This window comes from Heterodontus francisci, chromosome 34, assembly GCF_036365525.1.
Source record: "Heterodontus francisci isolate sHetFra1 chromosome 34, sHetFra1.hap1, whole genome shotgun sequence".
Classification (NCBI taxonomy): domain Eukaryota; kingdom Metazoa; phylum Chordata; class Chondrichthyes; order Heterodontiformes; family Heterodontidae; genus Heterodontus; species Heterodontus francisci.
This window is the reverse complement of record NC_090404.1, coordinates 16,419,320-16,432,970: the sequence shown is the minus strand read 5'-3', so window position 1 is coordinate 16,432,970 and position 13,651 is coordinate 16,419,320. Positions and strand designations below refer to the sequence as shown.

Genomic DNA, 13,651 nt, shown 5'->3' with positions numbered 1-13,651 from the left:
CCAGTGGCATACTTTGTTTTTTTGAAGTGCTGTAATGTCGGAAACGGGGCTGCCAACTTGTGCACAGCAAGCTCCCACAAACAGCACCGCGATAATGAGCCAGGGAACCTGTTTCTGTCATGATGGTTGAAGGATATATATCAGCTGTGGGACAAACCAGGGAGCACTCCCCCCCACTTCTCTTTGTCATCGCACCTTGGGATCTCTTGCGTCCACCCGCGAGGGCAGACGGGGGCCCCTTGGTTTAACGTCTTGTCCGAAAGATGGCGCCTGCGACAGCGGGCAGCGGTTCCTCGGTACCGGGATCGTCAGTCCTGGTTCCTCGGTACCAGGATCGTCAGTCCTGGTTTGTTGCCCTCAAGTCCTGGAATGAGATTTGAATGCAGAAACCCGTGACTCAGAGATACGAGACACAGCCTCATCTAATCAGCTAATCGGCGTGTGGAGGGAGGGGGAAGGGGACACTGGTCTGATGACGTTTATCCCCTGTAATCTCGGCCCAGACTACTCAGAGGATTTTACTTGGACTTTGCACCCCCTTGTGACAGGCTCAGAGTTCAGAAACTCTCTCTCTCTCGTTCTGCCTGCCTTCACTCTAACTTGTCCGCCGTGATTTAATCAACAAATTCCTACCTCATCCAGAGACGACACCGCCGGGGTCAAAGTCTGGGGACGGGGCAGCGGTCGGGGGTTGTTGCGGGGGGGGGGCACACACAACATCCGAAAGCACCGTCGAGGATCTCTAAAGGCACCAGGGCACGTCCCGTCAGCAGAATCGAGTGGATCAGCGGAGACGAGTCCACATGGAGTATTCGAAAGCCCGGGGCTATGTGTCCTCTTCAGCCTCCTCACTGATCAGGTCAGACTGTCGTCTTTTAACTGCCTTCGAGGGATCAGTCTTTCGGATGAGACGTCAGACCCCGGGGATCCAGTCCGGCCTCCCAGGCCGATGTGAACGATCCCTCGGGGGGAAGAGTCCGTCCCGGCGTCCCGGGGGGGGGGGGGGCGGGGGCACGATATTTTGTCCCTGAACCCGCCGTCACTTTTAACAAAAGAAACACGGTCGGGCCGTTATCCCACCGCTGGTTTGTGGGATCTTGCTGCGCGCTGCGTTTCCTGCCTTGCGACGACGACTCAAAGACCGTGAAAGTGCCTCGTCGGCTGCCAGGCGCTTTGGCGTGACCTGAGGTGGTGAAAGGCGCCATGTCAATGCAGCTCTTTTCAGGTTTACTGCCTCGAATCCTCTCCCCAGCACAGAAGGAGGCCATTCGGCCCATCGTGTCCGTGCTGGCTCTCCGCAAGAGCAACCCAGCTAGTCCCACTCCCCCCTCCTCCCCCCCTCCGCCCTTTCCCCGTAGCCCTGCAAATGTTTTTCTCTTCAATGCAGATTCAATCGTAACTTTCAGAAGGGAATTGGATGACAAGTTGAAATGAGTAAAAGGGGGGGGGGGGGGAAGCGGGGCAGTGCTGGACGGCTCTTCCGAAGGGCTGGCACAGGCACGGAGCGGGCCGAATGGCCTCCTCCCGTGTGGGCAGATTGCACGACTCTCAGGTGTGCCCTGTTCTGGGCTGACCTCGGCCAAGCTGGCAGGCGATGGGTAAGCGTGCCACGGGAGGGAGCAGGAAATGGCGGCCCATACCCCCACACGGTGGCCTCGCTGTCTCAAGGGGGTGGTCTGAGGGGACGGGGATGGCGGGAAAAGCAGCTCATGGTCTTATTGTACCGTTCCCCCCCCCCCGTCTCTACCTCAGATCAGTTTCTACAGTGAGCTTGGAGCTCACTCGGAGACTCTGGACCTCCACACCGCCCCAGAGACCCTTCCGAATCTGCAAGCACGATCGCTCCTCCCGGAAGGGGGTGACGGCCGGGACCCTGGTGGAGCTGATCAACAAGGTAGGTCCGCGGCAGGGGGTGTTAAAGAGTGGTGGGGGGGGGGGGGTGCCCAGGGATGGGCATGGGGAGTGGCATACACGGACACATACGCACACGTACGTTCCAACCTAGACACGCACACATATAAAGACACACACTGACACCCACATACAGTATCAGGCACTTGCTTGCAGTGTTTGCTGTCACTCAGTGAGTGACACTCTTGACTGAGCTTCCACAGCCCTCTGGGTTTAGGATAGGTGTCCCGGACAATATTTATTCCTCAATCAACCTCACCAAAAAAAAACTGCTGTGGTCATTATCACGTTGCTGTTGGTGGGATCTTGCTGTGCGCAAATTGACTGCCGCGCTTCCTCCAACGGTGACTGCACTTCAGAAGTACTTCAGTGGCGGTAAAGCTCTTTGAGACGTCTGCTGGTCTTGGAAGGCGCTATATCAATGCAGTTCTTTCTTTAAAGACAGCCCCTCCGACATCCAGTACTGGACGGGCAGAAATCGCCTCCAATCAAATATTGGGACGACGGAAGCCATTGTTTTCGGCCCCTGCTCATAACTCCCTTCCCCTAGTTACAGACTCCATCCCTCTCCCTGGCAACAATCCCGGATTAAGCCAGTCTGTTCGCGACCTCGGGGTCACATTTGACCCCGGGTTGAGCTTCCGACCTCATATCTGCACCCCCCCCGCCCCCCCACCCACCCATCACGAAGACCGCCTATTTCCACCTCCGTAACATCGCCCAACTCCGCCCCCCCCCCAGTCTCAGCTCATCTGCTGCTGAAACCCTCATTCACTCATTAGTACAGTTACACACACACTATCACCCAAACATGTCAACACGTACCTGCAATAACACACATGTACATTGACACACGCGCAACACCGCACACGCCTGTCAGAGCTGGGTGCGATCTGATTGCTGTTTTTTTTTTCCTTCTCTCTCTCCCACTCCGATGCCCCTCCCGACAGGCTCTCGACGCTCTCCTCGTCACCGGAGCCATCGGACTCGTCCTGGAGGAGGATGGGACTGCCGTGGACAGCGAAGAGTTCTTTGAACACCTGGATGACGACACCACGTTCATGGTTCTGCAGAAAGGCCAGCGGTGGTACCCGCCCAAGGTCCGTCAGTTTGGAACCGCTTCTTCCCTTATTTATTGACCTTTTTTTTTTGTCCTCGCGGGATGTGGGCGTCACTGTTGCCCTTGACAACTGAGCGGCTTGCCGGGTCAGAGGGCAGTTAAGAGTCAGCCGCATTGCTGTGGGTCTGCAGTCGCACGTAGGCCAGACCGGGTAAAGAACGGCAGATTTCCTTCCCGAAAGGACATTGGTGAACCGGACGGGTTTTTACGACAATCAATGATAGTTTCACAGCATGCACTCTCAATGTCAGGCGTTTAATCAATTGAAGTGAAACTCCATGGGGTTTGAACCCGTATCACCACAGCTTCTGGATTGATAGTCCAGGGGTGTTACCACTCCCTGGTCTACCAGTGAGCCGAAGATTGACAGCATAGGCAGGGAGTCTGAGACCCCCAAACCAGAGGCCCAAACAAACTGTCTTCATCAGAGCAGAAAAATCCCTCAGTCCAGCTCTTCGGTTGCTCATTCACCGTCCATTTCAGTGACAAACAGCCTCAGCTAACCTCAGTTCCCAGGTTCAGGGTCACGGTCAAGGGTGAAGCAGGATGTCGGCCCACCGAGACTTCCTTTTGGTTCGAGCAGTGACGGGCGCGGAAATGGAAGAGGTTCTGTTTTTTTTCCCATCCGTCTCCGTCCCTGCCAATCGGGAAAGCAGGTCAGGGGCAAGGGGGGAGGTGCAAAAAAAGGTACTGGACAAGTGCCCCTGCAAAGCTCAAAATCAGCCTGTATCATGCAATTACAGCAAATGAGCAGAGGGGCTGCAGCCCTGGGAACAGTGTAGAGGGAGCTTTACTCTGGATCTAACCCCGTTTTTTTTTCTTTTTTCTTTTTTCTGTTTTTTTTTTGTTTGTTTTTTCACAAGGTGGCCTTTATTCCTCAGGCCCCCTTTATGTACATATTTACAGTTTTAAAATAACTTTATTAAAACAGATAAATAAACAAAAAAAACTCAAATTAAAATGCCATTCTCGGCGTCGACAATGCACTCCAGTCCCTGCGGTGCCCACCGGTCGCGGAAGGCCTCAAGCGTACCGGCGGACACCGCATGCTCCTTCTCCAGGGACACCCGGGCGCGAACGTAACCGCGGAAGAGGGGCAGGCAATCGGGGAGGACGGAACCCCCGACGGCCCGCAACCTGGACCTGTGAATTGCCACCTTGGCCAGGCCCAGGAGCAGACCGATGAGGAGATCCTCCTCCCGGCCCAAGCCCCTCCGCACCGGGTGCCCAAAGATCAGGAGCGTGGGACTGAAGTGCAGCCAGAATTTGAGGAGCAGCCCCTTCAGATACTCAAAGAGGGGCTGCAACCTCGCACACTCCGTATAAATGTGGAACACGGACTCGTCCAGGCCACAGAAAGTACAGGCGGCCTGGGAGTCCGTGAACCTACTTAAAAGTCTATTGCACGGGACTGCTCTGTGCAGCACCCTCCATCCCAGGTCCCCGATGTAAAGGGGGAAGACTCCCGCATAGAGAGACCTCCATCGGGGTTTCCTCTCGCCGCCAGATGGCAACGCGGACCGCCAGGGCGTGTCCGGCTGGCTGACGAGGGCAAGGAAGTGGAGAGTGTGCAGGAGCAGCCCGTACAGGAAACCCCTCCGCGCCGATTGGAATGGATCGCCCCGCACTCCCGAGCACCCTCGCCACCCGCAGTGAGGGGCGTCCCGGGGGTTTCGGCTACTCCTCCGCCCGCCGGACCGTCCCCGGAGTCGGCCGCCCGGACAGCCGAGGCGCTCTCCTCCGCCGGCGGGGGAGCGCCCTGACTGGAGGCGACCATGTTCCAGACTCGGAAAAGATCCCGGTAAAAGACAGGCAACTCCCTCAGAGAGGCGCGGCTAACGGACTCCACCGGGAGCTGCGTGTCGTCTTGAAGGCAGTGACACTGGCGGAAAAAATACGTCGCCAGCGCACACCATCTGGGAGGACGCTCGACGTACAGGTATCTCTGCAGGGTCCGAAGGCGGAGAGTCGCAGCCTGGGTGCGGACGCACACCAGCGACTGACCGCCCTCCTCGATCGGGAGACTCAGGACCGCGGCAGAGACCCAGTGTTTCCTCTTGCCCCAGAAGAAATCGACGAGTTTCTTCTGGATCTTGGTGGCAAATACAGGGGGCGGGGCCAAAGTGACCAACCGGTACCACAGCATGGAGGCCACCAGTTGGTTTATGACCAACGCTCGGCCCCTGTAGGAAAGCACTCGGAGCAGTCCTGTCCAGCGCCCCAGCCGAGCGGTGACTTTCGCCTCCAACTCCTGCCAGTTTGCCGGCCAGGCTTCCTCAGCGGGACTAAGGTGGACTCCCAGATAGAGGAGGTGCGTGGTGCTCCACGCAAAAGGTGTCATCTCCTCCGGCAGGGAGTCCACCCGCCACTGACCAACCAGGAGTCCGGAACATTTCTCCCAATTGATCCTCGCGGAGGACGCGGCAGAAAAGGTCTGCTGGCAGTCGCGCATCCTCCGCAAGTCAACGGGATCTGTGATTGCGAGGAGCACGTCGTCGGCGTAAGCCGAGAGGACGACCCGCATGGCCGGCTCGCGCAGAGCCAATCCCGTCAACCTCCTGCGAAGCAGGCACAGGAAGGGCTCCACGCAGATGGTATACAATTGGCCGGACATGGGGCACCCCTGACGCACTCCTCTCCCAAATCGAAGGGGCGCCGTCAAGGACCCGTTAACTTTGACTAGACACTCTGCGGCGGCGTATAAAAGTCGGACCCGGGACACAAAATGCGGCCCGAGTCCGAAAGCGCGCAGAGTCCCGAAAAGGTAATCGTGATCCACCCTGTCGAACGCCTTCTCCTGATCGAGGGAGAGAAAGGCGACCGACTGACCAGTCCTCTGGGAAAGATGGATCAGGTCCCGGACCAGGTGGATGTTGTCCTGGATGGACCGGCCCGGGACCGTGTAGGACTGGTCGGGGTGGATCATGTGGGCCAGCACGGAGCCCAGGCGGGTAGACATAGCCCGGGCAAAGATCTTATAATCCGTGCTGAGGAGGGAGACCGGACGCCAGTTTTTAAGCAGGCGGAGATCGCCCCTCTTCGGCAGCAGGACGATGACCGCCCTGCGCCACGAGAGGGGCATCTCCCCGGTCGCCAGGCTTTCCCCCAGGACCCGCGCGTAATCGTCCCCCAGGACGTCCCAGAACGCCCTGAGGAACTCCACGGTCAACCCATCCAGCCCTGGGGATTTGCCCCTCGAGAGCTGGTGGAGGGCGCCAGTCAGCTCCGCCAACGTGAGCGGAGCCTCCAATCCTTCGGCGCCCTCCGGGCTGACCTGCGGCAGGTCCTCCCACAAAACTCTGCGCGCATCCTCGCTGGACGGATCCGGAGAGAACAACGCACTGTAATACGTCCGGACCAGGAGGCCCATTCCCTCCGGATCCGTGATGGAGGATCCGTCGTCGGCCAGCAGCTCAACGAGCTGCTTACGGACCCCCCGCCATTTTTCCAGCGAGTAGAAGAAGGGTGAGGCGCGGTCCAAATCTTCCAGGATCTGGATCCGCGACCTCACGTACGCGCCTCGGGACCCTATGAGCTGCAGGTTCCTCAGCGCGCCCTTCTTCTCTTTGTACGCCTGCCACAGGGCCGGGTCCGCGACGGCATGACCGAGGCGGGATTCCAAGTCGAGCACCTCCCTCTCAAGGCGCCCGACCTCGGCTTCCCGCCTCTTGGTCGACCCCTTCGCGTACTCCTGACAGAAGACGCGGATGTGAGTCTTGCCCACATCCCACCATAGCCTCAAGGAGGGGAAGCCCCCCTGCTTCCTTCTCCAGTCGGCCCAGAATCGACAGAACGAGTCCCGAAATCGCACGTCCTCCAGCAGCCGGTTGTTAAAGTGCCAGTACGCGGACCCCGCCCGCGTGCGGAGCGGAGTGAACTCCGCCCACACCAGGCGGTGGTCCGAGCACGGCACCAGCCGCATGGAGGCCGCCGAGACGCGGGAGACGTACGCCTGCGAAATGTAGAGGCGGTCGATTCGCGACCCCCCTCCTCCAGACCTCCACGTGAAGGCGCTGGAGTCGGGATGGAGATTCCGCCAGACGTCCACCAAGTTAAGGGAGCTGATCAGTCCCCTCAACTTCTCCACCGACGCTTGGCCGCGCTGGGGACCGGAGCGATCCCCCACCTCGAGGGTGCAGTTAAAATCCCCCCCGAGGATGATGCACTCGCCGCTATCGATGGAGCTCAAGAGAGCGGACACTTCTTCAAAGAAGCGCGCTTGCAAAGCGCCGGGCCTGGGCGCGTACACGTTCACAAAGTGGAGCGGCACGCTACCCAGGGAAACGGCGAGGTGGAGCAAGCGGCCCGGCACTAGCTCCTTGACCCCCAAGATCTCCGGCTGAAAAGTCGGGGCCAACAAGATAGCCACCCCACTAGAAATAGGGGTGAGGTGACTCATGTAGACCCCACCCTGCCACTCCAGGAGCCAGGTGGCTTCGTCTCCCGGAACGGTGTGGGTTTCCTGCAGAAAGCTCACCGCGTATCTCCCTTCCCTAAGGACTGAGAGATTGTGAAATCTGCGGTGAGCCCCTCTGCTGCCGTTGATGTTGAGGCTGGCTATGGTTATCTTCATGTCAAAGGTACGTAAAACCCGTCACCAATACCTCACTGTGAGGAGGGAGTGGAAGTGCACCTGGCCCTCCACTCCCCCAGCAACCCATTGAGGAACACATTAAAACGGCGCCTCTCAACCAGTTTCACGTCCGCGCGCTTGCCCGCTATCTTAAGGGCGGCACGGACGGACTGGATGATCAGCGCCAGATTCGACCAACGGTCGAGGGCCAGCTGAACTTTATTGCGGCAACCTCTGCAAGCCGCGAGGAAATCCCGGAGTTCCGCCGTGGGGATGAGAGGAGATTCGGTGGGAGGCACGAGGGACTCCACCACCTCACTGGCGATGGAATCAAGATCATCCTCCGTGCCCCGCACCGAATCCCCATCCTCCTCCGGGTCGTCACCGCCAGCGGCCGACACATCCACCACACACTGTGGGGCGGACGTCCCGGCCGCGCCAGCTGGTCCCGCCTCCGTCACGATCCCACCCCCAGGATCGATGGCGGAGGAGTCCTCTCTGGGTTCTATTGTGAAACTGGAGCCTGTAGGCACCAGCGGTTCAGGACCCCCCTCCACCTCCATCCCCAGGCCAATGAGTGGTCCAGGGGAGACAGAAGTTCCGGACTCCGGGAAACCAGCCGGAGCCGAGACTGGAGGCGGCGAGAGGAGGCCATCTCCCGCTCCGCCAGCACCCACCGGCCCAGCAGATGGGGCAGCATTCTCAGTTATAACTGGGTCGGGTGTCTCCTGGTTGGTGGTGGACTCCGGCTGGGAGGCCCGACCCTCTGGGGCCTCGCCCTCCCCTTCATTCAGGACACCCGACCCAGTAGCAGTGGCGGAATGGGCGGTTTCCCCAGGCTCCCCCACCACAAGCAGGGCCCCACTTACTCCTTCAGGAGGGGCCTCACGTACCGGGGCCATCCCCTCCCCTCCATCCTGAGGAATAGGGAGCACCTGCCCGGACTTTGCAGCCTTGGTGGTGGCGGTAGGGGGCACCTGAGGACCAGAAACAGGAGGCAGCTCCCCTCCAACAGATGGGCCCTGCACCTCAGGGCCCTGTGTTATTTCTGTGGAGGGGTGCCTTCTCCTCTTTTTCGCACTTGGGCGCGGAGACTCAGAGACCTCCATGTCATCAGAGGCCTCCGCCTCCGCACCCTTTTTTCCTTTTTTCGTCACCCTGGGCCTGAGCCCAGCCCTGGGACAGGTGGATTCCATGGGAATGGGCTTTGGGCTGAGCTCAGGCTCGGGTTGAGTCAAAGTGTCCAGGGGACGCGCCTCACGATGTTTCTTTTTTCCCCGCGTCTTCCTTCCGCTCGGACGGACGCTCCCCTCCCCGCCAGAGGCTGTGAAAACCACAGCCTCCGGAACCGACTGAGCGGTGTCTGTTGGATGTGCGGGGGGAGTGGGAGGAGGTGCTGTGGAACCACTCTGGGCCGCCGAGGTGGAGCTGGCGGCCGGGAGGTTGGGGCAGTTCTTCCGAACATGCCCCACCCCCTTGCAGACGTGGCACCGCGCCCCGTCCGAGGTCCAAAAGACGCGGTAGGCCGTCCCCTGGAACTCCACATTAAATTGGCCCTCCGTGTCCTCCTCCCGCGCCAGCTGCATAAATAACTGGCGGCGGAAGGAGTAGACATGTTGGAGGCTGTGCTCCCGAAGACCAAGCCGGACTGGGGTGATCCCCGACCTCACCTCCCCCAGATGGTGCAGGTGGGGGAGGAGGAGCTCACTGGGAATGAAGGGTGGGACGTTGGACAACATTATCCGATGCGCAGTGGCCCCCAGAGGGTCCACTGGCAGGAAGGTCCCCCCCACAGTGAGCCCTTTACTCAGGGCCAGGGACACCGCCCGCTCGGTCTTCAAAAAGAACACAGCCTTTCCATACATCTTTGAGGCCGCAACAATGGCCGAGGGGCCGACAACCACGGCCATTGCCTTAACGCAGGCCTCAATAGACATGTTGGGGTGGGGATAGCTCTTCACCCCATGGCTGCATGTCAATAATTTAAAGGGTGACGGGGCCACGTGGGCAGCCACAGAAGCTGCAGCTGCGTAGGTAGTAGAGGGCCCCGCCACCGGTGATGAAGGGCTTGCCATGGGTCCAAGAGCTAAACCCACCCCAAATTGTGGACTTGCACACTAAATAACAGATTCACAGAAAAATTTGAAAAGACAAACAAACAACAGGTTAGTGGAGAGGCTGAGGTAATAGAGGAGAGGCAAAGGCAGGCTGGAAGGGATGACTTGCTTTCTGGAGGTGGTGCTCACAGTACACTTAAAACAGTCTTTGAAGTTGGTCTTCTGGTTGGGGGAGTCGTCTTCACCTGGGTCAGCTGAAGCTGCCCAGGCACTATCTATCCCCTTCCGTCTGTTTAGCTGGGCAGCTTCAGCTGACCCAGGCTTGGCAATTGGGGTGGGGAGGGAGCTTTCCTGTGTGCTTTTGCAGCAGCACAGATTCCTGTTGAATTGGCAGCCCCACCCCTTGTTGTTCCAGCCACTTGTTCCTCCCCCAACAGTCCAAAGTAAATTACTGGTGTTCAGCACCCACCTCCAGACAAAGCCTTGTTTCCAACAAAAAAAAGAATGTCACTTTCTTCTCTTTTAAAGGTGATTGTTGTTGGAGTTTTCCTCTGCTTGTTTGTAGAAGCTCTCCCTTGCTCAGTGTAGCTCCTCTCTCCACCTCTGCAACCTCCAACTGCCACCAGCACTGTCAGCTGCAGCTCGTTGATGCACTCAGGCTCCCAAATCAGTGGGCAGCCAATCCCAGTGCTGTACCTGCCCTGGAAGTGTTTGATGGAGACAGTGTAGAGGGAGCTTTACTCTGTATCTAACCCCGTGCTGTACCTGTCCTGGGAGTGTTTGATGGAGACAGTGTAGAGGGAGCTTTACTCTGTATCTAACCCCGTGCTGTACCTGTCCTGGGAGTGTTTGATGGGGACGGTGTAGAGGGAGCTTTACTCTGTATCTAACCCATAATCGGGTGCTGACTTTGTATTACAGAGGGGAATGGTTTCGTACTCACTGACCCAGAAACCTAAGAACACAAAAGACATCGCCCGAATCACCTTTGACATCTACAAGCTCAACCCGAAGGACCTTTTTGGCTCCCTCAACATCCGGGCCACCTTCTACGGCCTGTACTCCATGACCTTTGACATCAAGTGTCTTGGTCCAAAGAAGGTCATCAGGTAAAATGGCGGGATGGAAGCCAAGTCACTCTCTGTGTGGGCGGGAGAAGGGAGGGCGGAGGCCTGCAGAGAATGACCCATCCATCAGTGTCCCAAAGCCCTACATGTGCAGCCAGGTTCGTTCAGTCACATAGGGTCATACGAAATAGGAGCGGGAGTAGGCCATTCGGCCCCTCGAGCCTGTTCCCTCATTCAATAAGATCATGGCTGATATGATTGTGGCCTCAACTGTACTTTCCTTCCTGCCCCCCATAACCCTTTACTCCCCTATAGATCAAAAATCTGTCTAGCTCAGCCTTGAATCTATTCAATGACCCAGCCTCCACTGATCGCTGGGGAAGAGAATTCCAATGGTTAATGACCCTCTGAGAGAAGAAATTCCTCCTCATCTCCGTCTGAAATGGGTGACCCCTTATTCTGAAACTGTGACCCCTAGTTCGAGATTCCCTCACGAGGGGAAACGTCCTCTCAGCATCTACCCAGTCAAGCCCCCTCAGAATCTTATACGTTTCGATAAGATCAACCCCTCATTCTTCTAAACTCCAATGAATACAGGCTCAATTTGCTCAACCCTTCCTCATAAGACAACCCTTTCATCCCAGGAATCGGCCTAGTCAACCTTCTCTGAACTGCTTCCAATGCAAGTACGTCCCTCCTTAAATAAGGAGAGCAAATTTGTACGCAGTCCTCTCGGTGTGGTCTCACCAACACCCTGTACAGTTGTAGCAAGACTTCCCTACTTTTATACTTCAACCCCCTTACAATAAAGGCCAGCTTCCATTTGTCTTCCTAATTACTTGCTGTACCTGTATGCCTGATTGTATTATGATTTTCTGAATGTCCTGCCACTACCTGTTCAATAATGTATTCTAATATTTTCCCAACAACAGATGTTAGGCTAACTGGCCTATGGTTTCCTGTGTTCTGTTTCCTTTCTTGAGTAGAGGTGTTACATTTAAAGTTTTCTAATCTTCTGGGACCTTTCCAGAATCTAGGGAATCTTGGAACATTAAAACCAATGCATCCACTTCTTTTAAGACCTGAGGATGTAGGCCATCTGGTCCAGGGGACTTGTCAGTATTTAGTCCCATTAGTTTTTTTTCCTCTTTAGCACTGAAACAGGCCCTTCAGCCCATCGAGTCCGTGCCAACCAACAATCACCCATTTATACTAATCCTACATTTAATCCCATATTCCCTACCACATCCCCACCATTCTCCTACCACCTACCTACACTAGGGGCAATTTACAATGGCCAATTTACCTATCAACCTGCAAGTCTTTGGCTGCGGGAGGAAACCGGAGCACCCGGCAGAAACCCACACGGTCACAGGGAGAACTTGCAAACTCCGTACAGGCAGTACCCAGAACTGAACCCGGGTCGCTGGAGCTGTGAGGCTGCAGTGCTAACCACTGCGCCGCCCACTGTTTTGCTTGTACTGTTTCTCCAGTGATAATGATTGTTTTAAGTTCCTTCCTCCCTTTGGTCTCTTGGTTTCCTACTAGTCTTGGGATGCTTTGTGTGTCTTCTGCTGTGAAGATGGATACAAAATACGTGTCACCATCACTCTGTAAGCACGCCGATGTACACAGCAAGATCCCACAAGCGACAGTGAGGTGAAATGGCAACTCAATCTGATTTTTGGTAATGTTGGTTTGCGGGATAAATATTGGGCGCAGGACACCAGGGAGAACTCCCTTGCCCTTCTTTAGATAGTGGCGGTGGGATCTTTTACGTCCAACCTTGGCTTGAACGTCTCATTTCAAAGACGGCACCTCCGGCAGCCCAGCCCTCCCTGCACGTTATTTGTAAGCACAGCGACTAATGAAGGGACTTTACTCACGGGCAGCAGCAGCAGAGGAAAGTGGCTGAGGCCTTTGGTCAGAAAAGGAGCAACGGACACCAACAGGCCTGAGGCCTACAATCATGGGCGGCAACAAAACCGAGCAGGCCCCGAGGACCAAACAAGCAGTGCTCATCGGAACAGCAAAATCCCTCAATCCGGCTGTTCCATCGCTCATTTAGGAATCACTGCTTGTTTCAGTGTCAAACAACCTCAGCCAACTTCAATTCCCAAGTTTAGGCCACAGTCAACCCAGCCCACAGGCTCGCCGAGGCCTCTGTTTGGGTTCAGCAGCGACCAACGCAGAAACAGAAGCTGTTTTCCTTCCATCCTCGTCCCTCCCAGTTGGCGAGATCTGGCAAAGGGCAACAAGAGTTGCAAAAGAAAAGATACCTGACAGAGCCCCACGCAGCTCAAAATCAGCCTGTATCGTGTAGTTACGGTAGATGAGCAGAAAGGCCATTGCCCTGGGAGTGTTTGATGGGGACAGTGTGGAGGGAGCTTTACTCTGTATTTAACCCCGTGCTGCACCTGTCCTTGGATCTAACTCGACCTGTGTTTTTATTGTTGTAGGGAGTTGCTCCGTGTGACCTCTTCACTGTTGTATGGGATTGGCCAGATCCTCGTCACTGCTGCATCCTTTACACGTCGTCTAGTGGAAGGGAACGACAATATCGCAGAGTGTTACGACTGACCCATCTGTTTTTAACACACACACACACAAACAAACAAACACACACACACACACACACACACACAGACACAGGTGCAGAGACACACAGACAGACGCAGGAACACAGTGACACACACACACACCCATACACGTGCACACACACATATGTACACACATTGAGACACACACATAGACTCGCCTCACGAGTATGCGCACACACAAACACAGTCAGACACACACAAACAGTGGATCACTGTCATTGATCAGACATTTGCCACTATTAAATCCGACCCTCATCTTGAACCTTCCTGTGTGACTCTCCCTTTTTATCCTGGGATTTTAAACAGATCAGCCACCCTTGTCA

General features: G+C 56.4%; 1 protein-coding gene across 1 annotated transcript; it reads left to right on the top strand.

The window, feature by feature from the left end:
• The first annotated feature begins 523 nt into the window (after positions 1–523).
• On the top strand, positions 524–13,590 carry LOC137349112 (lipid transferase CIDEB-like). The gene is made up of 5 exons (XM_068014466.1): positions 524–859; positions 1,753–1,894; positions 2,862–3,011; positions 10,583–10,770; positions 13,188–13,590. The coding sequence occupies exons 1-5, from the start codon at positions 804–806 to the stop codon at positions 13,306–13,308; spliced, it is 657 nt and encodes a 218-aa protein (XP_067870567.1). The 5' UTR covers positions 524–803; the 3' UTR covers positions 13,309–13,590.
• Positions 13,591–13,651: the final 61 nt, after the last annotated feature.